This window comes from Spodoptera frugiperda, chromosome 31 (genome assembly GCF_023101765.2).
Source record: "Spodoptera frugiperda isolate SF20-4 chromosome 31, AGI-APGP_CSIRO_Sfru_2.0, whole genome shotgun sequence".
Taxonomy (NCBI): Eukaryota; Metazoa; Arthropoda; class Insecta; order Lepidoptera; family Noctuidae; genus Spodoptera; species Spodoptera frugiperda.
In genome coordinates, this window is record NC_064242.1 from 6,457,420 (window position 1) to 6,483,338 (window position 25,919).

General features: G+C 33.9%; 5 protein-coding genes across 29 annotated transcripts in view; 3 read left to right on the plus strand and 2 right to left on the minus strand.

Annotated features, from left to right (window-relative positions):
* Positions 1–9,274, plus strand: part of LOC118276330 (hexokinase type 2) — a 34,793-nt gene extending 25,519 nt beyond the window's left edge. For 20 of the 24 annotated variants that reach the window (XM_035594596.2, XM_050707391.1, XM_050707390.1 and 17 more), the window contains exons 6-9: positions 361–550; positions 1,697–1,902; positions 4,024–4,250; positions 6,613–9,274. In XM_035594596.2, coding sequence (XP_035450489.2) covers positions 361–550; positions 1,697–1,902; positions 4,024–4,250; positions 6,613–6,702 — 713 coding nt within the window. In that variant the 3' untranslated portion in view covers positions 6,703–9,274. The remainder of the gene's footprint in view (positions 1–360; positions 551–1,696; positions 1,903–4,023; positions 4,251–6,612) is intronic. The other 4 variants (XM_050707381.1, XM_050707395.1, XM_050707383.1 and 1 more) reach the window with 1 other exon arrangement.
* Positions 9,275–9,919: 645 nt separating this feature from the next.
* Positions 9,920–13,086, minus strand: LOC118276332 (ras-related protein Rab-4B). The gene is made up of 4 exons (XM_035594601.2): positions 12,893–13,086; positions 12,717–12,797; positions 10,602–10,934; positions 9,920–10,491 (listed from the first exon to the last, which is right to left on the minus strand). Exons 1-4 carry the CDS (start codon positions 12,906–12,908, stop codon positions 10,277–10,279), a joined length of 645 nt encoding a protein of 214 aa, XP_035450494.1. The 5' UTR covers positions 12,909–13,086; the 3' UTR covers positions 9,920–10,276.
* Positions 13,087–13,380: 294 nt separating this feature from the next.
* Positions 13,381–14,791, plus strand: LOC118276346 (ATP synthase subunit s, mitochondrial). Its single transcript, XM_035594621.2, has 4 exons — positions 13,381–13,566; positions 13,647–13,935; positions 14,228–14,500; positions 14,649–14,791. The coding sequence occupies exons 1-4, from the start codon at positions 13,546–13,548 to the stop codon at positions 14,678–14,680; spliced, it is 615 nt and encodes a 204-aa protein (XP_035450514.2). The 5' UTR covers positions 13,381–13,545; the 3' UTR covers positions 14,681–14,791.
* Positions 14,678–16,611, minus strand: LOC118276345 (dihydroorotate dehydrogenase (quinone), mitochondrial). The gene is made up of 5 exons (XM_035594620.2): positions 16,353–16,611; positions 16,063–16,272; positions 15,561–15,955; positions 15,132–15,469; positions 14,678–15,038 (listed from the first exon to the last, which is right to left on the minus strand). Exons 1-5 carry the CDS (start codon positions 16,374–16,376, stop codon positions 14,824–14,826), a joined length of 1,182 nt encoding a protein of 393 aa, XP_035450513.2. The 5' UTR covers positions 16,377–16,611; the 3' UTR covers positions 14,678–14,823.
* Positions 16,612–17,391: 780 nt separating this feature from the next.
* LOC118276334 (BLOC-3 complex member HPS1) lies at positions 17,392–24,387 on the plus strand. 2 transcript variants are annotated; one of them, XM_035594603.2, is made up of 11 exons: positions 17,392–17,696; positions 18,014–18,160; positions 18,689–18,801; positions 18,930–19,148; positions 19,299–19,432; positions 19,627–19,762; positions 19,992–20,115; positions 20,199–20,479; positions 22,688–22,844; positions 23,169–23,368; positions 23,626–24,387. In XM_035594603.2, exons 1-11 carry the CDS (start codon positions 17,601–17,603, stop codon positions 23,801–23,803), a joined length of 1,785 nt encoding a protein of 594 aa, XP_035450496.2. In that variant the 5' UTR covers positions 17,392–17,600; the 3' UTR covers positions 23,804–24,387. The 2 variants fall into 2 exon arrangements, with proteins under 2 accessions (XP_035450496.2, XP_050563173.1); XM_050707216.1 differs by having other exon boundaries at positions 20,199–20,478; positions 22,693–22,844.
* Positions 24,388–25,919: the final 1,532 nt, after the last annotated feature.

The window sequence follows — 25,919 nt, forward strand, 5'->3', positions numbered from 1 at the left end:
TTCACTGACAATGTTTATGACTATCCTGTTTATATAATTATGTTATTACCTCAGTATACTGCCCGCTATATTATTTGCAAGTACAACTACGAAGCACTATACTTATGTACTGGTTTGATTCCCAGTATCCATAAGATTGTATCCTAAACACCACTGCATATTGCATTACAAATAATACGTAACTAATAAAGTTTAATGAAACACTGCAGTTTGTGATACACGTGAATAATAAAACAACAATTTTGTTATCTGTGTCGTAGCTACCGTAACTGTCTTTAGCTAATTTTTTTATTGTATGTCTGACATAATATTGTGATTACTGTCTGGTGTAGTTATTTACAAAGTTACTTATTACTATAGGTACTGGAAGCAATGCTTGCTACGTAGAGAAGACAGAGAACTGTGAATTGTTTGATGGTGCGCCTGGAAAACCTGAACTCCTTATTAACACCGAGTGGGGTGCATTCGGAGACGATGGTGCACTGGATTTCGTCCGCACAGAGTTTGACCGCGAAGTCGATAACAACTCCATTAATAAAGGAAAACAAATGTAAGAACTCAATTACTAGTTACGTGAACGTCCTTAAACGAAGTCTTTACTCTTAAACTTGACATTCTCAAGTATATTATTGATACCGTGTTATCTTTTTATGATGTTTACCTACACAAGTAGTTAACTATTACGCAGGTTACATATTAATAGAAGAAAATTAGTACGACATGTTGGTCTGTCAGGAGTATAATTATTCTAAAACTCGGTTAGCCATTGTGAAATGTAATGAATTGATCGAAAGCAGATTCAAAAGTTGGAGAAAACAAAATACAAATGTGCTGGTGTTTGTATCAACCTGTTATTCGAGTTTTTGTGCTAAAAATTGTATTTATAAATCATTGATTAGAAATGCTAAAATATACTCGTAACGGTTTGGGTAAACAAAGCGATTAAATGATTATAAAAGCACAGCGTAAAATGCAATTAGCAAGCGAGCCAAGCAAACAGAGCAAAGCAAAAAAAGTAAGCAAGCAAGCAAGCACAAAAAATAAGTAAAACATTAAAAGAAATCTAGTACAAACCAATTTAGCAACTTATCAAGTAAATTAGATAGCATTGTAATGATACAAGCGATAGTAAGTAGTATTATTAGTAAACAGAATAAAGCACGCTAGCATACATGAAGGATTTAGTTGTAGCAGAAGTAATAAAAACTTAAAAGCGAAAATTATTAAATTTTTTATACGAACTGTAGTTAATTTCGCATTAAGGAACACCAAAAACAAATAAAACAAAAGCAGCAAGTAGGTAAATTAATGTAAGGTCAATTAAATGCAAAAACGTCAAATTCAGCTATTACAGAAAACCGGTATTAAAAAACGTGTTTAGCTTAAAAATTTAACATTACAAGTATTACAACCTTGTCCAAAAGCAAATCAGAATTAGTATTATAAAAAAATTAGAGGAATAATGACTAGAGTAAAATAAAGACTTGTGACCGTCACGCCATTAAGTTTAAAGGCGTTTACCGAGAATACTTAAAATTGCATCAGCTATAGACCCGGTCACGCTATACGTAACGATAACCACTGATATTGAACTATATTTTCCTTCATAGCATGACTTTATTTATTGATTTATGTTTCCCCATAGCATTACTGTATTAGTATCACGTAGCAATAATGATATTTATTGTAATTACAGACAAGAGAAGATGATTTCTGGCATGTACATGGGCGAATTGGTTCGCTTAGCGCTAGTGAAGTTCACAAAGATGGGACTCCTGTTTGGTGGACGCGGCTCAGATCTGTTATTCCAGCGTGGAAGCTTCTACACCAAATACGTATCAGAAATCGAGTCTGACAAACCAGGAGACTTCACCAGTTGCATGGAGGTGCTGGAAGAACTCGGTTAGTAACATGCCATAAGCTATTTCTTAAGGTTTAAAATTAAACATATCAAAGAGACAGTTTAAATGTTTACAACAGTCCATCAATTATTACGCTTGTATACTTATTGTAATAATAATTGTCCTGCTAATTTAGGTACTTTCCCATTTCAATTAGGAGCATGCGCATAATTTATTTATCTATTGTTAATACTTATATCAAGTAGGAATATCACTGATTTGTATCTACTATTCTGTTTACATATCACGCTGCTGGCACGTAAATTAAATTAGTTAATGGAAAAATTCTTATCGTGCATACAAAAATAATATAAAAACTATATCTGTTTATTATGGATGCCAATTATACCTAAATCTGCAGAATATAAAATTCTTCGTCAATCTGTCCAATAATGGATTCTAGTCTGTAGGTATAAGACATAAGAAAAAAATGCATTTAAATATGTAACATTCTAATCTAATTCAGGTTTTGATATTTACGGGAAGATTTACTTGCTAGCGACCTTGCATAAATTTTATTATTCAAATCAAAAACTAGCAAAATATGAATTAGACTTGTTAAAGGTCAAAGGAACCTTGAACGTCTATTATACATTATGTTTGAGCGACGACATTAATATGAAATTAATTAATAACCGGATTCGGTATTAATCTTAGTATCAACAAAAGATAAAAAAATATTGAATTGCCCAATGTTGTTATCTTAAACCTCGTTTAAAACAAAATCTGAGGACAGTATCACAGGTTCAGTAACTGGATAAGAAATTAACAATTATTGATTAATCATAGTAATAAACGGTGGATCTTTCATTTAACCTACACCTGTCATACTCGTATCGATATGGATTATTACTTATTCGCGCATTATTTGATAACCGAAACCATTAATTTCTAAATTACAGTAACCGCGAAGATATGAAGTTTAAACACAGCGTGACAGTTATTAATGAGGAAATAACATCTTGCCTGTTCTCCAATTGGGTACTATCCTCGGTCAAAAATAAATTATTACAACTTTTCAATACAATAAAATATTAAAAAATAGTCACACTCTCATTCATAAATTTGATGAACTATTTAATTTTCGATTTTTTCTAGCTAAATTTCTAGAAATAAGTCTGCTAAATATAGTTTTTGACGTTTCGAAAAAAGTATTGAATTTGACTAGTAGGAAAGTAGCCTATTAGGCAGGCAGATAATTATGTTAAAACGTCCCTAAATAATAGTAGTCAAGCTTAGGTACTAAGTTGGAAAAAATGTTATAAGTATTCTTATTTTATTAGCAGTTTTCATACAACAATCACATGAATTATCGTTGACATTTCCTTGATATAATATCTCTAGCACCTGTATAAACTGCTTTGGCCGTGACTATGTTAATTAGTCTTATTTAGCAGTATTGACATGACAATGTAAACAACTGATAGAAAGGCATCGTATAGAAACAATAGTTGTACGATAATTACTATTATCACACGTCACTATAATCATATCTACGTATACATATAGGAATGTAGGTAGGTATCACACGTTAACATGCGAAAAGCATTAGGTTGGGTACGTTAATGTACACACATACATTCATGTCGATCAATGACGTCCAATTTTCACTGAAGCCGATAACGAATGTGCTTCGTCAGAATTTAAACACAACAAGAGGTTAATACACGATGAAAATAGCAGACTTTTATTTTTATTTAAGAAAGACTTATGTCTAGCAGTGGACGGAAATGAACCGTCGAGAGATGATGATAATATATTTTTTTTTTATGAGACATGCCGGTAATCGAGCAGAGGTATTACCTGATGGTAAGCAATCGCCGCCGCCCATGGACACTTGAAACACCAGAGGCTTTACAAGTGCATTACCGGTTTTTTGGGAGTTAGGAATTTAATGGTTGTTGTTCGGGAATGGAGATGGGGAAGATTGGGAAGGGGGGAATTGGGCCTCCGGTAACCTCACTCACACAACGAAACACAACGCAAGCGTTGTTTCACGTCGGTTTTCTGTGAGGCCGTGGTATTACTCCGGTCGAGCCGGCCCATTCGTGCCGAATCATGGCTCTGCCACACTTAGAAAATATTACGTATTTATGAAGTTGTGGCATACCCTTATCTGCAGGTCTATCCCACGCGTCGGAGGCTGACATGGCAGCGGTGCGCCACGTGTGCGAGTGCGTGTCGAGGCGCGCGGCCCACCTGGTGTCGGCCGGCATCGCCTGCCTGCTCAACAAGATGAACGAGCCCCGCGTCACCGTCGGCATCGACGGCTCCGTCTACCGTTTCCACCCTCATTTCCACACACTCATGTGCGAAAAGATCGCGCAACTTGTGCGGCCCGGCATCCAGGTTTGTTATCTAATAATAATTATTATTAGAAAATTATAATTTAAAACTTGATTAGGGCTGAGACTGGTGAACATTAATTTTGATTACGATTGTTGAATTGACCAAAACATGCATCATATATCTAGTAATCTAAGTTCATTAGCCGTTTCAGTCCATGTGTGGTCTGGCCTCAATTTTAAACCAAAAATAACTATAATTAGTCTTCCCACAAAGCTGTTTGATATTATCATTATCTACACAGACACAGAAAAATAACAAATAAGACTCTTTGGACCTGACTGACATTTGGTACTTTAATACCGGATATGCTGCCAAAACTTCTGATCTGCCGATTTAGTTATTAGAGTTTCCATTGGAATCTAATCAAAACAAATAGAGACGTACGTCAGAGGCAGAGCATAGTGAAATAAAAACAGTATCTCAACCTCATAACATATCTGTTGTGGTTCCTACGAGGACTTAAATCACATAGCGACCCATTCTAATATTTGAACTGCCAAAGAGTTTGCTGTCTCGACCTTACTGGCCGTAATCGTAATCACTATCGCTTATAAACCTGTAAATAATAAGTATCTATTTTAAACGTGAACCTTATCCACCCGTTTTTAAAAGTGGTGGTCTCAAGGTGATCTGTTAGTGTTTTTCTTCTCAGTATACTAATAGTATACTAATACAGAAACGCTATCAGAAAATATCCGGGACGGCCAACACCCACAACTCAACGAAATTTGCGTAAATAGAGCTCTATAGATAATACCACTATCGCGTGTTAGTAATCAACTGAATTATGACGCGCTGGTGTATTTCTATATTAGGTACTTTATTTTTTATATAGAGCTCAACGTTCAAACTCTAAACTGATAAATCTTATTATTGTACAATAATAATACATTGCGTGTGCTGATATTAGTGTCAAAAGGAGCACGCTATCATATAAAAACAAATGACACACCCACTTTAGTAACTCGGATCTGTCATCTATTTAGGTAAGTTTATTTAATTTAACTGAATGCATGCATGATTCGGCCTTTTTCATAAGAAATGTTTCAAAATATTTATCAGTGCAGCAATCAGCAACTGAATTGTGAAAAATATATATTGTAAAATTTGCTCTTTAACTTATACAAACAACTCACTTCATTGTATGTTTATAGGGAGTCATCACGCATTCCTCACTCATTTCATCGGAAATACTAAAATCCTTCTTACTAACAATTTTATTAATGAGTATTTCGTGAATCCAGTTTATTTTTAAATAACTAAACAAGGCCCCTTTGTTTCTTGAAATTCACCACAAAAGAAAAGTTTCAGCTTTACCAAAAACATTTAAACAACATTTTCATATACGCGATACCAAATAACACATCTTTGTCATTATTTACTACATATCAGGATCAACGTACGTAATGCCTGATCGAAAATAATCAATGTGAGATTGCAGATATAATTTTTTTAAATGTTAATTATGATTCGTACAGTACCCAGAATACCATGATTATAATCTTATTTATATTCTGACAGATTCATTTATAAATAGAAATTACCGAATGCTTTAGTATCGGCTTGGGTGTCTTTTTGATAAATTTAATTTTAGAAATTAATTAAAAGACTGCTAATTGTATACGCAACACGTCTCAAAGAGCCAGACCACCACAGTTGGGGCCCAGTAGGGCTGATGCCCGATCCGGAGCTGCAGACAACGTAAAAGGTTACCGGGGCTCCGGCTCGAAGCAGGAGAAAGAACGGGGTGGTTTTTAGTCAGTAAGAGTCTGGCACTCCCGCCTCACCCAAGGCGGGAGAAGTCATTGGATGATTTTCCACAATCAAAAAAAAAAAGTGCATACGCAACAAAAGATTGGAAACTCCAATAGAATATCCGACGACATCCGTTAGATGTGTTAAATAAATCGGCAACCGGGTCGTGAAAAAATGTGATAACTGCTGATAAGTGATTAATACAGCAATTTTTCACAAAATTTCGTAATATTTTTACTTGATTATGTTCGTATGTCTCTAGGCGTGTGTAGATGCTAATGGTAGATAGTTTGCACTCCACCTGATAGAGCCGTGATTTGTCTCTGATAACGATGGAACAGACGATCACAAGTCACAACAGCAAATTCATTGCAATGACTAAATCAAATGACTTAGCTTAAATTACACGCAGTCATTATTACCGGGTATAAAGAGTCGTCCACTCGAATTACATAAGTGGACAGGTCTAGTTAGGTATCTTCAGTTCTCAACACAACAATTAAAATTAGTGCTCACCAGTGGCATCACTGAGAATAAAATCATAAGCGCTAAAAACGCTTGATAGCAAGTTACTTTTTAAATTAAGTAATGTTTAATTATTTTACAGTTTGACCTGATGCTGTCAGAAGACGGTAGCGGCCGTGGTGCCGCCCTAGTAGCTGCAGTGGCGTGCCGCCAGAGCGGCTCCGTCGCGTAGACAACACCTGCCTGCACCGCACACGGCGAACTCTCCGACGACACGCGTTCCCCGCGACAACTCTGAGCCTTCGCATGTAAGCCGCCTAAGCAAACAGACACTGCAGTGATTATCTCCTAAATACTAACAATATATTTTTAACAAAAAATATTTACACCTACGTGTACCTTCTATCACTAAAAAAGTTTTTAACTGTTGTTTACAGTTTTATGTCATACCCACAATATACTTGACCGTTTAAAAGGATGGCTCCATCTTGCGGTTAATTCAGTAAGTTTAAATAAAACATTAGGCCGTAGTTTTCAAAACTCCAACGGCTTTCATGCATCTGCTCTCTGTTGGATTAAAAAAAATGTCGTTGCTAAAAAATATTTCTGTTCCAATCTTTTGGCACGTTAGACACTAAGATTCAATATTTCGCCGAATACGGGAACTTAATTTTACTTAAATGCGATTTGTTGTGTACTTATAATGACTTAAATCTAGTCATGGGATTAAGAGCTGGCCTTTATAAAGTTCTGTATTTATTATTTTTGTATATTTTATTAAGGCTCTTACACACCTAATTTTGAAATATGTAAAAGAATAAGACTGATGTATAGATGATAATATCATCGATATAATTAGTCTACAAAATTAAAATTGATCTTAGTGTCGATCGGAAAACCGCGATACCGAGCATTTCCTTGCCAGCATACTGTAATATGGCTCAGAATTCTTTTCAGTGACTTGTGTTAGCAATAAGTAGTTAGTGATATAGTTATGTATATTATATCGGAGAGATAGCTCTTATATTGTTAAGTAGGTATGTAATTTTATATACTAATAGCAACTGTTAATAAAATTAGAATGATGATATTAAAAATTACTTAAAAACTGAACACTAATTACGAAGTACTTCTTTAGATGCATTGTTTATTCATACAATAATATAGACATATTTTATACATCGACGATGTCGACTGATGTATTTTCTAAACATTTATCCGTTATTTTGTTATAATTCAAGTGCTGAGTACTTAAAATGACACCGTTTATATAAGATTTTATCGAAGCTCTGGCTAGACTAACAAGGACCACACAAAATACTATATTGAAATTAAATTAACTAACTTTTGCCATTTAATAGGATTATCCTGATATTGATGCTATAAGACAGTTAAATTTTGATGTGAATCTCAAAATCTTCTTGGTAAATGGCAGTTAAAGATCTAACTAAAGCACATCACTAATACTTACTATGGACGTGCATAGTTACAGCACATTTTTAATAGCATCATTCCAGCAAGATGTTGTATAATAGCTATGAGAACTTTAAAAGATTGCCTAGCCAGTTTATGCAATGAAAAATTATTTTAATAGAGCTATATTAGATACTAAAATTAGATCAATGAAATTAAAGAAGTTGCTTAAGTGTTTTGATATTTTACTGTGATAGAACTAGGACTAGTTCAAGTATATTATTTTCTACAAATAGTTTATCAACTTTTTTTTTAATAATTAGCACTTGAAGCCGTTTGGGTGCGTATAATTTGGTCTGAATTAAACAAAATATGTAACACAACAATAGTAAACATTAAAGGAACAGCAGTGTTATTCAAAGTGTTTCGATTATAATCGGGTGCACGATTTCGCAACATACATATAATGTATAAATCAACCACGCCCAATCATAGTTCCTAGTTTCATTATATAGGTGCATTTTAATTTATGTATGATACGTTATGTGTTGTTACATGTGTGTGCTACCGTACTGTGACGAACACTCTTAGATTTATTTACAATTACTATGTTATTTATTAATATCGGTGAATTAAGTATACAATTTTAGAATTTATTAAGTAGACACATCTTTTCTTTTAACAAAAAATGTAAGTACATTATAATTTAGTAGCACTAATGTATAACTTAACCACGTCATAACAATGGTTTTATTTTGCGTAAAATTATGGATGAATATAAAAGTACAAGAATATTTTTCATGTATTTTATTGATGTAATACAGGAATATGCGGTAATAAAATATGGTTGCAGTTTGCTATGCTCTATTTATTGTAAACAATTCGGCAATGAATAATATAATAAAATATGTTCACTTTACATGCTTTGCTCAAACGGAAATTGTATATACAATATTATATTTATATAAATTACAGGAATCTAAGAAGTACCCTTAAGGTTTCTTGTTTCATAATTGTATGACCATTTAAAGGTATGGAAACTTTCTGCAATAATTAACAAAATGCCACATTCCATTGTATCTGGAGGGTCATAAATTGTGTGTTGATTTTATTACTACCCGCAGAAAATGTACATATCAATAAGCCAAAAATATCGTATGGCGTACATATATTTATTTATGTTTAGAAATAGCTATGTATTTTAGATATTTTTTTTTCAAAAATTATTGATTGTTATTATTATTACATGCTTATAGATATTTTTTGTAATAAGTTCAATTATGTTTGAACCTGTGTAAGGTAGTAATCAAATTCATTATATACCTACACGCTAAAGTATAGGAGCCCCTAGAAATGTTATTATTTCAAAAATAAATTTGTATAAAACCTAATTTTGTTGTTTTGTTTATTATTTGGTTGAAACATGTGCATTCACATCCATGTTTACACTCGCGTATGGTAAATAATAAATAATGTTAATTATATACTTATTTTAAAAAGCTTGGAAATATGTAAAGATAATAATTCTTACTACAAGATCTAGGTTCTGGTAAATATAATCTGACTACTACAACAAGTGTTTTAAATGTTACTTAACTATTACCTAATTGATTAAGTATTGATTTAATTCTCATAGTGTATACAGTGATCTACAAGTAAGTTCATACCTACAAGTGATTTTTTGATTTTGATTTTGATTAAAACCAACTCTCGCACTTAGCAGCCCTGAACTTCTGGCCACGGCAGCCATAACAAACTTCTGATCGCAGTTTTTGGCTGTGCGTCTTTTGAGTGACTTTCTTTCTTCACAAAGAGCATGATCCAATGCCCTTGTTTTATTTTTCTTTACATCTTGCAAGTGACCTGTTTCACAGGATAAGTATTTTTTTTGGTTTTCCACATTCACATTATTTACCGAAAATATCACAATGGCAGTTATTATGACTGATATTATGGGCTGCTCAAACATTTTAGCCGCTGCCTGTTTTCATAGCTCTATCCAACAATGATAAGTATAGTGAAATAAAATCCAAAAGTCAGAGTAATCATTTATCTATCTCAATCTTAGTGGTGTGTGTAGTGAAGTAATATCTAGGACAGCAAAAAGTGTGAAAAAAATGTTGTAGGTACATCAATAAGTCATAATTTACGATCATATTAAATCTATTCACAATCTTTAGCATTCTAATCAGTAATCAGATTGATATATCAGATCTCATATAGAGAGAACAATTTAATTGTCTTCATCATACTTTTCGCACTTACATAGGTAGTTACTTATTTTTAAATAATAGTGATTAAAAAGTGAGACCGCAAATAAAACATAAGTGTTTATACGAATTCAGTATCTGCCTGCAGATCGTGCATTCTACGTAAACGAGATTAACGACACTTCATACATGGCAGGCACAATCAGACGGATTTCTAGCAGGTTTCTTGGGAGTACTAAGCCTCTTTGACGTGCCGGTACCGTATTGTATGCCGGAACCTATCCTCTCAGGGTCTAATTCACCTGTTTCAATCTTAGCCAAAATGGTTTTAGAACATTTTAGGAAAGCTTCTTCTACATTTTCTCCTGTTTTTGCACTAGTCTCCAGGAACATCAATTCTGAAAGAATAAATAAAAATTGTTACAGATATAAAGTTTCACACTGTATAAAGAATGCATATTTTAGGTACAGTATTAAAGATAATATGATGGATGCCAGAGTTACTTACCATTTTCTTGGGCAAACTGACTAGCTTCTGTGAATGTGACTTCTCTTGATTCTTCCATATCTTTTTTGTTCCCCACAAGTAAAATTACAATATTTGGACTAGCCAAAGTTCTAGCGTCTCGGAGCCAATTCGACAGAGCATTAAACGAGTCTCGTGATGTGATGTCGTATACAAGCAGGGCGCCTGCAGCTCCTCGATAATAAGAGCGTGTGACTGAACGGAATCTTTCTTGGCCTGCCGTGTCCCATATCTGTAATTTAGTAGACTTCCCGCCTATGTTTACGATTTTTGAACCAAACTCGACTCCGATTGTGTGACATCTATCTTCTTTAACTGTAAAAGAGATAAATATTTCATCAAATACATTTATTTTACGGTAATGTTATTGGGAATACCTACTACAAATTACTTCTGATCTATCCAATATCAGGACCATATCAACATCTATGTAATCTTCAGAGGAATAAAAACAGATCATTTCAACATGCTATCATGATAGCTCTTTTTGCGAGAATCAAATAAAATGTGATGGTACTGTTAGTCTCACTGTTTCTTAAAATGTCAAAATATTGCAAGCCCTGAAACTGGATTTGACTTAGTAAAACATTAACTATGTACCTACATTGTACTAGTTAGTGTTGGCTGACAATACTATAGTCTAAAATGATTAACTACTAGCAGTACTAGCTGTGTTTAGTAGTCAGAAGGAAATTTGGAAATACCTAATAACACATTACTTGAAAATAACTTGATATCAACTAAAATAGATTAATTACCTTATTAAGTTCTGAGGCTTCAAAATATTAATATAAGTTTGGACATTATAATCATAACAATACTAAAAAAAATATAAAAAGAATAATAGCTTCTGTTACATATCTTATATTCCTTCAGACTAATAAACACAACAAACAACAGTGTACAAAGAATATATATAACTAAACTACCTACAGTGAGAAACCCCCTCTCAACAATAAGGAGGCCTTTGTTCAGCTGTGGATGTACACTGGCTGATGATAATGATGATTATGAAACTACTACTATCAACATGACTAAAGAAAAAGGAACTTACTTTAAAGGTGATTCATACAACATATGAAATAGCTTCAATTGAAATTGATAATATCAGGTCAAAGAAAATGTGAGTGAAATTAAAAACATTTTCTATCATGTGCCTTAAACACAGCACAAAGTTATAACTGCAAATATATCGTTTAACTTTTTATCAACTGCATAATAATATGCATTTATTAGACTGTTGCTATGATGTAGCATTCTTAGGGTTAGGGTGTATAATAGACAATAGACAATCTTACCGACCTAGGATTGCTTATTGTTTTAAGATTTTAACATATGTATATTAGTGCTTTACTTTCGAAAGTACAATATTTTTTACAGATTTAGCATTCTGTTTGATAATATTATTACGAATTTAGATAGTAAATAAGTTATTTACAAAAATCTTGGTAAAAACGTTTTTAGTGGTACCAAATGAGTCACAGAAGTCGGTAGATCGAGACAGAAGTGCCTTTTTTACCTTTCCTAGTTAGAAACCTTTCTTCCAATTAGTATTTGGAGGTTGACAATGGTCTGTAATTTTATAAAGAATGACTGCAATTTACACAACCCTCCAAGATAGTTCTATTATTCATACAAAAATCAAAATATATTACTTTTCATCTTTAAAAATACCTATCTATGGCAAATATTCTGCAGATAAATAGGTATGTAGATTAATTTTGCCATAAGTTGAGATAAATGGTATTGTAACTTAATGCATAACTATTGACACCATTCCAAAGCAAGTAATGAAAAGCAGTGGTCTATTTCAAGCTCAATAACAATAACATTTTTTATACAGACTGCCTTTGTGTTACTTGTTTACATTCTACGTCCGATAAAAAAGATTTATTTTTTCATCTATTTGAGTCACAATCTTAAGTGCAAATGACATGAATGTAAAGTACAATGAGATGTTGTTAACACCTACAAACGAACATAATTGAAATACCATAATTTGTAACGACATCAAAAAAATGGGTGTATCGTTTGCTATTCCTTTCTCGAATCATTACTTAGCTTACGTATATGTATTATAGATAATATTTCACTTACATTTGTTTCCAATGAAATTATTGAGAAGGCTCGATTTTCCCGTTCCAGCACTTCCAATTACTAAAAATTTAAACAAGTATTCTGAAACAAACAAAATGTATTCAATGTAAACAATTTTAAATGCAGTTAGTTACTGTTTTATTTCCGCATTCACATAGAACAACATGAATATGTACCGTAGGATTCAGACATCGTGAAAGATCATCAAATAATGCACTATCAGGTTACAAAACTGCCTTAAATTAAGTAATTAATCAAGCACGATCTTAAAAATTTACTCTTTTTATGCTAAAATAAGATTTTGATTGGATTTTACGCGAAATTTTTGCTTTCACAACACAACATCCAGTGACTTAGACAATGACATTATTTGTTTTTAATACTTTATTATCATGATAATGCCAAGTCTTTATGCCTACGTATCTGAAGAAATCAGAAATCAAAATAGGCAAATGAGCTTGAATAAAAAGAAATATCACTACTTTTTAATATTAATGAACAGCCAGTGATCTAGTTTTTTAGAAAATCAATTAATTACTGACTAAATTATAACTTAAACAATTAGTATTACTATATATATATCTGTAAAGTAACTGATAAGAAATGTCTAGAAAATGACAATGACACTGAGAGCACGGCAAAATGACGTCTTTTTCTGTGACAGCCTGACTGATTTTGACATTGACAGTTCAACAATCAACACAAAATTGAACCTTGAAAAATGTTTATTTTTTAGTGTTTTTCAATTACCGAAACCGGTCATTATTTCATTTCATATTCTTTTCTCTTTGCCGGTCATGTTTTATAATTGAATTATAAAATAATAAAAATGCAGTGCTCCGTTCGTCATGTGCGTTGTATTCCTAAAATGACTTGAATTTTATTTTGCTAATTTTCGTTTATATAACGTTGCGTATGTTTTGTTTTTAGGTTTTACCGACAACAAGGATATTTGTTCCGAGAAATAAACAAGTTAGACATTTTTGGGAGTATGTAAATATGATGTTTAATAAACCAGATGCTGATCGAATCAAACAACTTGGCCCAGATCGTGCTTGCGCTGAATGGGTATTGCGGAATGGTGGGAAAGTAGTATGGGAAAGCGGACAGAAATTAGCTAATTACAACTTATTACCACCAGAGGGTCAACCGGTACCAAAATTAGTAACAATTGATGGCACGGACTCTTCTATTTCACATTATGGCTTTCCCCATTTAAGTACGTAATTCTATTATTCAATAATATTCATATGAACTTTGTTTTATTTGATCATAGGAAGTACCTAAATACTAGAAAAGAGATCTAATCAGTCATAATGATGAGGTTCACAACATTGAATGTGATGTGAACCTGTTGATAATTGAAGATCCAATCAAAGAGAATTATCAATAGGTATCAACTGAATAAATTCTTGGATTTATTTAACTCTATGATAAAATATCTCATACTGGTATATCAAGATATTGTCATTGTGTAAATTAACCAAATTGATTAAAATTTTTATTTTTAGTTGGTTGTGAGAAGTTGAGCAACATAATCCTTCACAATGCCGACTACATTGATGACAGAGCCCTAAAAGGCCTTCATTTTGGACAAAATACATTAACACATCTTCAAGTATCCAAGTGTGCAAATGTCACAGATGATGGATTGAAAAGCTTGATTTCACTTAAAAAATTAGAACATCTAGTTTTATTCAACTTAATAAGTGTTGAAAACATAGAAGAATGTAAACAATATATTCAACAACATTTGTCCAATTGCAAAATAAAAGACTTGAAAGGTAGGCAAGCAAGTTTTTGATTAACAGCTACTTTACTTTTTTTTACTTGTTATAGCTGTATGTACCTTGTTGCTTATTCTGCAACAAAATACATTTACTGTTTATATCTTGGATTTTAATTTTATGATTTTTTTATTAATTTTTTCAGATGCAACACAATTGAATGAAAAACCACAGTAAAAACAAATATAATTATATAATAATAGTGTGAAGATTAAATTGCATTGTATATTTTCTTATCTTGAATCAAATTAAGACTAGTCAACTGTAAATACAAAGTTGTAATATTGAGGTAGTATTTTTTTACAATAAACTGTTACTTATTATTTTGTGACTCCTTTTCCAACAGCTTCATTTACATTTTTATAGCCGTCCCGTTGCAGGAGTTCAGCCAGTTCATTTTTTATTTTTGTCACAACTGGTGGTCCGTGGTATATCAAAGCTGTGTATATCTGAACAGCACTTGCTCCTGCCAATATTTTATCATAGGCATCTTGGCCCGTAAATACTCCACCAACACCAATGATGGGAACTTTACCTGAAACAAATTGATAAAGGAGATAAAAAATTCAGCTCTCAAACAAATTATGTGAATAAGTCCACTTCAAACTGAATAGAATGTTATGAATACCTTTAGTCAATTTGTACATTTGCTTAATCATTTCAGTAGACTTATTAGCTAGTGGTCTTCCACTCAACCCTCCAGTTTCCTTTGAAAGCTCTATATTCTGGAGCTGGGGTCTTTCGATTGTAGTGTTTGAGATTATCAATCCATCAACTTTGCTTTCAGTTTGCAAGATTACTGATACAATCTCTTTCATTTCATCATGGGTTAGATCTGGAGCAAGTTTTAAAAGCAGTGGAGGTTTATTATTTGAATTAATAGAGTTTCTGGCTTCATTGATTTTTTTCAAAAGTTGATACAATTCCTCTTTTTTCTGTAGTGACCTTAGGCCTGGAGTGTTGGGGCTGTAAAAATAAATAATATATAACAATGTAACGCAGCGTAATTAAATTATAAAAGACAATATTTTTTTATGTATTTATAATATGTAGGTACCTGCTTATATTTATGACAAAATAGTCTGCTACATCTGAGAATTTTTTTATACCTAAAATATAATCCTCAATAGCATTTTCTGACAACTTATTTTTGCCTAAATTGATTCCCAATAATCCTTTATCCAACAATGCCTTGTCTAGCATTCCTATTTTCTTGTGTACTTGTTCATGACCCTCACTATTGAAACCATATCTGTTAATAACTGCCTCATCTTCAGGTAAACGAAAAACTCTAGGCTTAGGATTCCCAGGTTGTGCTTTTGGTGTGACTGACCCAATTTCTACAATAGAAAAACCTAAGTTTCTCAAGCCTATAATAGCATCACCATGTTTGTCAAAACCTGCAGCGATTCCAATAGGGTTACTCAAGTCATAATTGAGGAATTTGGTTTTCTGAAAGTTCAATGCAAATCTTTACATTTTGTTATAAAAAAAGTAAAATTTTTATTTGGCACTAATTCGTATAGCTATGTGATTGTTCTCACATATTATTTACTTACCAATATTTGAGGATCATCTCCTTTTTCTGAGGGGAAGATACCATATTTTATAGCCTTAACTCCAAGATTATGAGCCAACTCTGGGCTAAGATACTGGATAAGTGGTTGCAAAATATTGACATAGTAACCGTTAAAATCTTTCGTATAATAAATTAACTGGTAAGCTACAGCCCCGCCAAGTGTTACAGTACATAACGACTTGAGCTTGTTCTGGAAAAATACAAAACAGATATAAACATTTCATCAAAGATTTTTAAATTTTACAATATCTAGTGAATTTAGATACTCACAATTGCTTGTCTTTTGCTTGCCATTGTTGATAAATTATATAATAAAAATAGCAATTATAAGGTTATAAAATGTTACAGTGAACAGATCAGCAGATCATCATAACATTTTGGTCTCGTCACTGAGGCCCTCTTCCAAAGAGTATCACTTCTAAGTGACAAGGGGTATCAATAATACTCAGTTTACTGATTATAATATTCTTCTTGGTAACAAAAAATAGAGACAACAATTCACTCCCAGTGTCATCTCATCTGTCTGTGGTTCTGTTTTGTCAAAATGACAAACAAAAGTTTTCAATTAAGGAATATACCCTTCAAATAGGGTAAAACGGACTATGGGGATTTTGCAACTTTTTAAAAAAAGTTGTCCCACACTAGGGTTTTTCCTATGTTGTATCATAATATACGTGCGGTTACAAACATTATAATTTCACACATAATTATGACAACCAAATTAGAAAAAAAATGTGAATCAGAGTCACAAAAAGAGTGGTTCCGTTTGGGATCGAACCCCGCAATATGTTGTAACTTACAACAACTGGTGGAATAGCGGTCAAGCATGAACCTATAGATAATAATAAAAAAACTGGCTTGTACTGTCTAATTTACAAGTTGTAAGTTAGCCAGTTGCCCAGCCACTGCGCCATGCGAGTGGTCGCAAGTGCGACTGCCGGACAAGAGGTCTCGAGTTCGATTCCTGGGTCGAGCAAAGTATCACTAGGCTTTTTTCGGTTTTTCGAAAATTTCTCAGTAGTAGCACGGAGTCTGGAATTGTGTCCAGTAGTTTTATGGTAATAGGGTCACCTCCTATTACATGGGACTTATAACACAAATGGTGAAAAGTGGGTGTACATCGTATAGCGGCATTACGTGTCGTAATGTGCACCTCTGCCTACCCCTTCGGGGATAAAAGGCGTGACGTTGCTATTTGGCGCCTTTACTGTAGGTATTTGACTTTTAGAGGTAAATATTTTCAAGACTTGGTAACACATACTATTATACGTCAACGTCATTGTCAAAGTACGTCAATTCCTGTGTCATTGCCAGTGTCAGGCACTCGTATTTGGTTGTATGTGTACCTGTGTAAAAGCGAGAGTCGGTCGAATTTGTATTGCTTTTTGATTCGTTTTCATTCGCTCTAAAGAATTTTATTTGAAACCAATCTATCCCTTGTATTTATATGATAGTATCAATATTTGATGCATTTAATAAAGATTAGTCAATCTAGAAATTAATTATTAAGTAATCAAAATGAAAGCTGCCCTTGTATTTGATAGTGTTAATGATTTGGTGTTTGGAAAATGGGATGATGTTTTCATTGAGCGTATGAAGACCTTTAGTGTACAGGCAAGTACTTGTATTTTCAATTATCATCTATATTTGTCACTTATTCTTTCCCATTTAAAATGTCCAAGTAAAACAGGTTTTTGCTGTTTTTTTAATTATAAAGCTTGTAAACAAGTTCTATGCTACTTTAAAATGGAAACTGTTGACTTATGAAGCCTTCATTTATGTACTAAAAATTTCTCATTAAATCTTTTTAAATCCAATTGGAAATCAATGAGCTGAAAAGACATCCTCACTGCAGGCAAGCCATCAATGAGGCTTCTTATATGTGCTTATATCTTTAAAATAAATAATGTATAAAAAATAATCTTCCACAGGAGAATCAGAATGATGTAACGGACAACAATACAGTGTCTCAGCTCCTGGCCCCAATAATAACATCTCAGCGGGTGATGGCTGCACAGTTTGGCAACACATACTCATCCATGCAATGTAAAGACAAGACTACTATAGTATTTGATGAGGTAATAGTCTGATATTGTTTTATTATTTTTTATGTCAGTGATTCACTGCCTCTTCCAGTAGCTGCTCAGAAATGGCTCTAAATTTCCATGCCTAGGTTGGTAACTTAATTATTGCCTTATTTGTTATTTTTTTTAATTCTTAGCAGTAACATAGAAGTCTAGAATTATGCCAGGTATTTATCAATATGCTTATCTCCTATCACATAGAACTCATGTTGGTATTATAGTGTAATTTTACACTTATGCAGATCTCTTCTGACATGGAGCTCCGATCTAACTAGCTCTCAGGCTAGGCTCCGAGTTGAAAAATAGTAGTAGGAATGGGCTGGTTTTTAGTCAGTAAGAGTCAGACACTCTCTCGCCTCGCCCAAGGAGGGAAAAGACTTTGTTTTGACTTGATTTTCCCTCATCAAAAAAAAGTGCCTCTCTCTTCAGGGATTAAAAGTTGTAACATATTCAAAGTTTGTTTTATAAGACAATGATGCTAATGATATTTTATTTAACTAATCTATCAATATTATTCTACAGTGGCTGGATCATGTATTTGTGATAATCAGTGAAGACAATGTTGATGATGCTCATAGAGAACTGTTGGATTTCAAAACATTTGTGCAACACATTTGTGGCCAAAATGTTAATCTGTAAGTCTTAAATACATTTGTAAATAGCTATAATTAGCATATACTGAAATATAGACCTGGTTTGTTTAGTGGTCACTATTTTAAAGCCTGTCAAACTTGTATTACAACTGACAAATGTAACATTACAGACTGCATTCCACAATATATCAAGATTGGCTCTCAGTTCTCTTAGAAAGTCGCACCAAAGGTGACACTATACCAGGAGCTAATGGTGTGATTGGAGAGAGTGGCGCCACCATGGCTGCACTAAATGCCCTCAAAAGTGCTTCAAAAGACATCAAGCTGCCATACCAACATAGTCATCTTATGTTGTTTGTAGGAGACAAGCTTCTGGCACTTTATTCCAGGTAACAAATTGATAATGTTTTACTCACGACGACGTAACTCGACTGATTTCAAGCCTCACCAGGGTCTCATAATTAATTTGCCTGGAAAAAATACTTAACTTTTTTCTGTATTATGTATAATTCATTTCTAATTTCTCGTTTATATTTCAGTCGCGGAAGCGAAGACTTGTCGCCGCCTGATTTAATTTTACTAAGTATTCAATGCATAGCAGCTCAAGAATACTGGAAGGATGTTGGCAATGAAGACTCTGATGAAAATGATTCCCAAATTGTCCGATTGCCTTGTAAGTGTTTCATTATTTGATTTGTTATTATTTTTACCGATTTCGCACGAGTGGGTAGAACTATGTCTCGTCAATTCTCATTCTCACTGTATTTATTGGCAGCAACAGGATAGAAGCACAGAAATGTGCTTTTTACAGCAAAATATCAAGTTTTACTTGTTCAAAGAATTTAAATACACAATGTATATTTCCAGGGTTGTCAACGGAAAATAGTGCCGTCGTAAATCTATGCGCGGGACCCACAGGCAGCCCTTGTGCGCCGCATTCTATACACCTCGCTGAAGTCGCACCCAGAATCACTTTCGCTGTCGTTGTTGATATGGATTTGAGGTAATTGCTAAACACTTTTAACCTATTTAATTAAACGAAGGGTGATAGGACATATTTATTATGTTAGTCCAACAGAACTTAGAAGATTTCCAATTTGAAAGTTGAAGACCTTCATCTATTTAGAACAAATATGGTAGTAGCAACAGTAACTATTACAGACATACTTCATCCAACCTATTTTATCGAAAAAACAAAATCGAGTTACTCAACACTAATTTTATCGTTTCAGGGAAGTTGGTGTTTCGGCTTATATGGCAAATCAAATACTCTCTAATTTAAGAAGACTGTTGTTGCAAAGGAATTTGGAACTGTTGCCCAACACTTTGGACTCATTAGAAGCATCTTTAAAAAAGGTAAAATTCAGGAACATTTTAGATTATGGCATTACTAAGTGTGTAATAATTGGTACAAATTATATTGTTACTTATTCCTTCAGACAACAGACGCACTTCGCAAAAACAAAGCAAATGCTAATCTGTGTGCTCGTCTAACAAGTCGTATGCTGGAACTGCGCAAGTCTTGTACGACTACGACCCCATTAACTCCTGAGACAACAGCCACGGCAATGCATACCGCACTTGAAGCAGTGATCGAGCAACTGAAGCCAGACATACCAAGTTTAAAGATGGAACAACCATTGAAGAATTTAAGAACCACATTGTCCCCTTACGTTGAGTTCCTTTGTGTAAAAGCAAAGAGATACTTCAGCTTGGGATCATATCCTTTTCATAGCGGAATTTATTTTTATTTATTTGCGCTTTGGGTGTTTGGGACTAAAACTTGAACAATCATAGCTTGCCTTTGCGATATGAGATCACAATGCACAAGGTTTAAGCTGTATGGCTATTTGAGCCGTGAACAAATTTACATTAACAAGTACCTACCTAAGAAAAGCCAGGGTTCGTAATTTTTTTCTAGGTATCTATATCTATAGATACATCTATTAAAATCAATAAGGTATTTCTTTTATATAATTTGTCTTACTTTTGAAAGAAGACCTACATAAGTCTGCTTGTATACCAAAACATACATCAAAACAGTCAGGCTTATAAAATAATTTGCTCAGTGTTTTGCACCTAGATATAAATAACATAGGTGCTTAAGGCAGATAAGAAACGTACTATGTAGGTCATTTCAAGTGTTATTTCAGTTCACTCAAAGTGATTAACTTGTTTTGAGTAGGTACCAATATTTTATATCTACTTTAGACTCATTCAAGGTGAAATGGGCATCGTAACTTAACCTTTTGAACGCCACGGACGTTTATAGACGTCTAACGAAATCGTGCCAAACACGCCACCGACGTCTATAGACGTCAAGAAAACGACATTTTTTAAATACAAAATAAATATACTAAATTAAGTTTTCTGTGTTTCTTTTTCCTATTATTTCAAACTACTTTAGTGAAATATTGTAAATTGACACAAAAATATATTCATTATTTGAATTCACAAGAAAAAACAATCGTCAAATATTGCTAATCGAAATCCGTAAAATTGTGTATTTCCCCACGCCACAGACGTCAAGACACGTCAGCTAGTGATGGGTAGGTAAGGTAACTTATATTCCAAATTTATGAAATATTTTATTGAAAGTAGCTTACTATTACTTTGACAATTACTTTTTACTGACAAATATTCGTATCTGAATATTCCTAATGTATAATATTTAAAAAAATGTGGAAAAGAACTTATAATTGATATCCTTAAATCGATAGTTTACTGTCCACTCTCGCGCATCCCTATGTAAGAGCTCATAGACAGTTACCTGTACGCCACAGACGGGAATGGACGTCAAGCGGTGACGTCATTAGCGCTACGGGAGTCTGCTAGTGCTTTACTACATTTATTATTATGATCGGTGGTAATATTAAAATTTGAACAGCAAAAGGACTTGGATGACATAAGTTTGCCAAGTTTCGAAGAATCCGACTAATAATTATATGTAAAACTAGCGACCCGCCCCAGCTTCGCATGGGTGCAATGGTGATATATTATACCTGTATTATACATAAAAACCTTCCTCATGAGTTACTCTATCTATTAAAAAAAACCGCATCAAAATCCGTTGCGTAGTTTTAAAGATTTAAGCGTTCATAGGGACATACAACATGACAGAAAAAGCGACTTTGTTTTATACTATGTAGTGATGATTAAATTGTTTTAAATAATAAAATATTATTATTTTTATGTACCACAATATCACATGATCACATCCCTACTCGCATGCGAGAAAGTTGTCAAAAGTCGTGCCAGCCACGCCAGAGACGTGTCTTCACGTCGGCGGATGACGTCACGAACCAGATTAGTGATGTACCTTATTATATTATTGATTTATTCGTTTGTAGTTCTAATGTTTGCTTTTAGGTTGCTTAGAACTTAGTAACTGCTGTTTAATGATAGTATGATACCAAATAGGGTCAAGTTAAATAAAAGACCAATGCAACGAATAATATTTATTTAAAAATATAGAACGAAAAGCACGGATTCATTGGTTATCGATAACTTTTCGTTAAGATGTTGGAATCACTATTTTTTTTGTAGGTTTTTGTACTGAATTTGTGGCTTGGCGTAGAAGGGGCGCCGATGTGTTTACGCTCTGGCGTTCAAAAGGTTAAGGAATGTACCTATAAGTATTTCACATTGTGTTTTTACACTAATTACAAAATATAAAAGACTATCTAAGTTAGAAAGTCATACTTTAAGTTACGGTCCCCTGTTCTACATTGTAACCCATTAATTTTAATCATTCAAGTTGTTTTGTGACAGAACTTTTTTCTTCTTCTACTAAAGGCTTTTTTAATTTTCATGCTCTAACTAACCCAGCCGACAAAGTGGCTTGTTATAAAAATATTGTATCTATGTCACAAATCAATTTTTCATCATATTCGAATCGATTATTTCGCTTAATGTGAAGTGTCTGCAAGAGCACGGGCGAGTCAGACGCGAGTTGTTCCCTAACGCTGCACAAGTATGTGGAGGAGTTCCCCGGGCTTATCCACTTCATCTACGTGGACCGTACCGCTGGAAGATTCTTGGCTCCCGATATGGCTGATTGCGCTGACATGCTAGCACCAGAAACGGTAAGCCTCAATATCAAGTTGGTAAATTGTAAACTGATTTAGAATTTAGATCCTAATAACTTTTCTCCGTTTATTTCTCCTTGATATTCTTATTTCAGTCTTCATGAATTTAGAAATTGCGTATTTAAACGCGAGACGTTTAGCGTCGAGTGTCGGTGTGAGCTGAACCTAACAAATGCGTTCCGACCTTTTGGAAGGAGTGTCAGTCACACTTCGGTTATCTGTAAAGCAGAGATATCACTACTGAACCAATCTCTGATTTGAGAAATCCTGAGCTCCAGTCGAAATGTGTGTAAAGAATAATGTGTACCTATGTTGTGCAAGGTCCGGCGCGCGGTGTGCCGCAGCCTGTGCGTGGTGCGCGAGGGGTACTGCGCGGGCACGTGGCGGCGCGGCGCGCTGCACGCGTGCGCGCTGCTGTGGTGGGAGCGGCGCGCGCAGCCCGTGCGCCCCGCCGCGCCGCCGCACCCCGCCGCCGTGCGCGCGCTGCCCCCGCCCGGGGACATACAGGGCTCCTTCTACAGGTAACACTTACATACTTAGCGATTGCCAGGCGTAATAGAATAATACAAACATGAACCTACCTACCTATTAGGCCTACGCCTACATTAACATAAACAAGATCTTGCGTTATATTTATTTTTACCAGAATAAATGAACATAGATTAATCGAAAGACGTATGCTGGAATCGTCATATTATGGTCTTTGCTGGCTCCAATGGAAGACATGATAATACGTGTATGTGAAATATTCACTGCTAATGTAAATATTTTGTTGCAGGCAACTAACAGAACTGGCGTTCCCAGGTGACTCTCGTGGCATTACAGTGAAGGAACTAATCTGTATCCACTTGGGCTTGTTACCGGCATCTACCGCAGTGCAGCAGGCACGACGCCTCGCACACACTGTGCACGAACTGGCTGGAGAGATGGGTGCAGGAGCGGCCGATCTGCTATAAATATTTTGAAAGATATTTATGTTCTCTACAATTACAACTTGTATATCGACTATATCTTGCCATGATATTGTAGTGTAATATCATATTACTGCCAAATAATTTCCTAATTAATTAGAAAAATAAGTAGTTCTTGAATTCCCCCTACCTATAAGTTGCAAGTTAGGAACCTAAAAGTGGATACCTAGTAAACTCTTCTTTACTAGTTCTAATTGGAATTTCTATTCAAAGAAAGTAAGTTATCCATCTAATATTGTGTGTTATAACAGTATGAAATTGTCATTTACTGTGTTGTACTTAGCATTTAAGTATACTTTGCTGTTATTTGTGTAGATTATCGCTAGTTTGTTAATGGGTACTTGTTAACACAGTGTGATGACAATATGATAAGTATTATCACATTTTCCAGTTGTACTCATGCATAGACTTGTATTTAGTATACTCTGTATACTTATTATTATTAACTAATGTCAGTATCTATTAGTATTAGCTTCTCTTCTCCTTTTTCTCTTTAAATGTTGAACTTTTGAGTACATGTACAAAAGTGGGCTTATTCAATCTATGAAATTAATTACGGTATTGAAAATCGAGTCAAGCGAAGCGCTGGTACCTAACATGCTCGAAGCGCTTCAAGTATTTTTGAACCTTCAAAACTTGAGTTTGGGTTATACCAGATAAATATAATTTTCAGTAATATGACATGTCATAAAGTGGTAACATTCCGAATAAACCTCTAAAGTTTCAATTGCATAGCTCTTATACTTTAATTTATTGATATTAAAATACCCCGATTTAGTCATTTGTAATTTTTTCACTGCATGATTATAAAAAATTATGTAAGGTGACTTCCTGAAGTCCTAGAAAACTGAAATTTGGTATGTGCTAGTATTAGTAGCAAACAACAATTGTTAAATATTGAAATTACTTTTACCCCCCAACCCCTTAAAAGGGGGTGAAAGTTTGTTCGAGACAAATAGAGGTCTGAAAGCCGCGGAGGGGTAAAAATCTGAAATAGGGAAACTTAATTCCCTATTTCCTGCTTGAGATCACCTTACACAAGTACATAGAACATTTGTTTCATCAAATCAAAACATTATCCTACCCATAAGTTAGATATTAATATTACTACACTTCACTTCGGTAAGTGTTTATTAATCAACCTATACTTTTGAACATAAATTAAGTATAGTATGCCAACGCCCGCCGCCTGCCCCCTCGTTAGCTAAAAATAATCGGCCCGTCAGCGAGCGCGGCACCCGAACGCGGGCAACGCGCGAGGGCAGACGTCATTGATTCTATTAGAAACTTGGAATAATTATTTTCGCGGAGACAAACATTTTTACAAAAATTGTTAGTATAGTAGGTAAATGATTAGATAATAGTGTTTTAATTTTATTGTCATTAGATTGAATTACGATTCCAATTTTCTTATAAATTGAGTTTTTAGGTGAACCAACAGTCCCCACAAAAAATTTGCTTGATTACATTAAGTACATATTAAAGTTGGCCGCACAGAAGATTGAATAGATTTTTAATTTGAATTTTTTAACAAAAATGTTCTTTATAGGGTTAGAACTTATCTACACGGGATCAGTTTTTCACAGTGCGAGCTATAAAATCTCGTCTTGGCAACATTTAACATGAAATGCTTTATTTGGGACATATACTCTGTATACTTATTATTATTAACTAATGTCAGTATCTATTAGTATTAGCTTCTCTTCTCCTTTTTCTCTTTAAATGTTGAACTTTTGAGTACATGTACAAAAGTGGGCTTATTCAATCTATGAAATTAGTAAAAATATTGAACATCTAGTCCGAATCTGGTTAACATTCAGTGCTTAGCCGAAGCTTGATAAAAGTCATTTTAAAAGCATACCAATATAAAAAGTATTGTAACATGACATTCCATAAAAACATTCCCAATTTACATCATAGATGTAATTTATTTATTTACATTATTTTAGTATTTGTAATTTTTTTGTGTGCAATTATAAGAGAAGATTTATGTAAGTGATAAGGAATTGCTTAAGCATACAATTGTTAAATATGAAATGAATACTCATAAAAAATATTTTGCAAATAAAGAAAGTCCAACAATCCTTTTCACCTTTAAAAG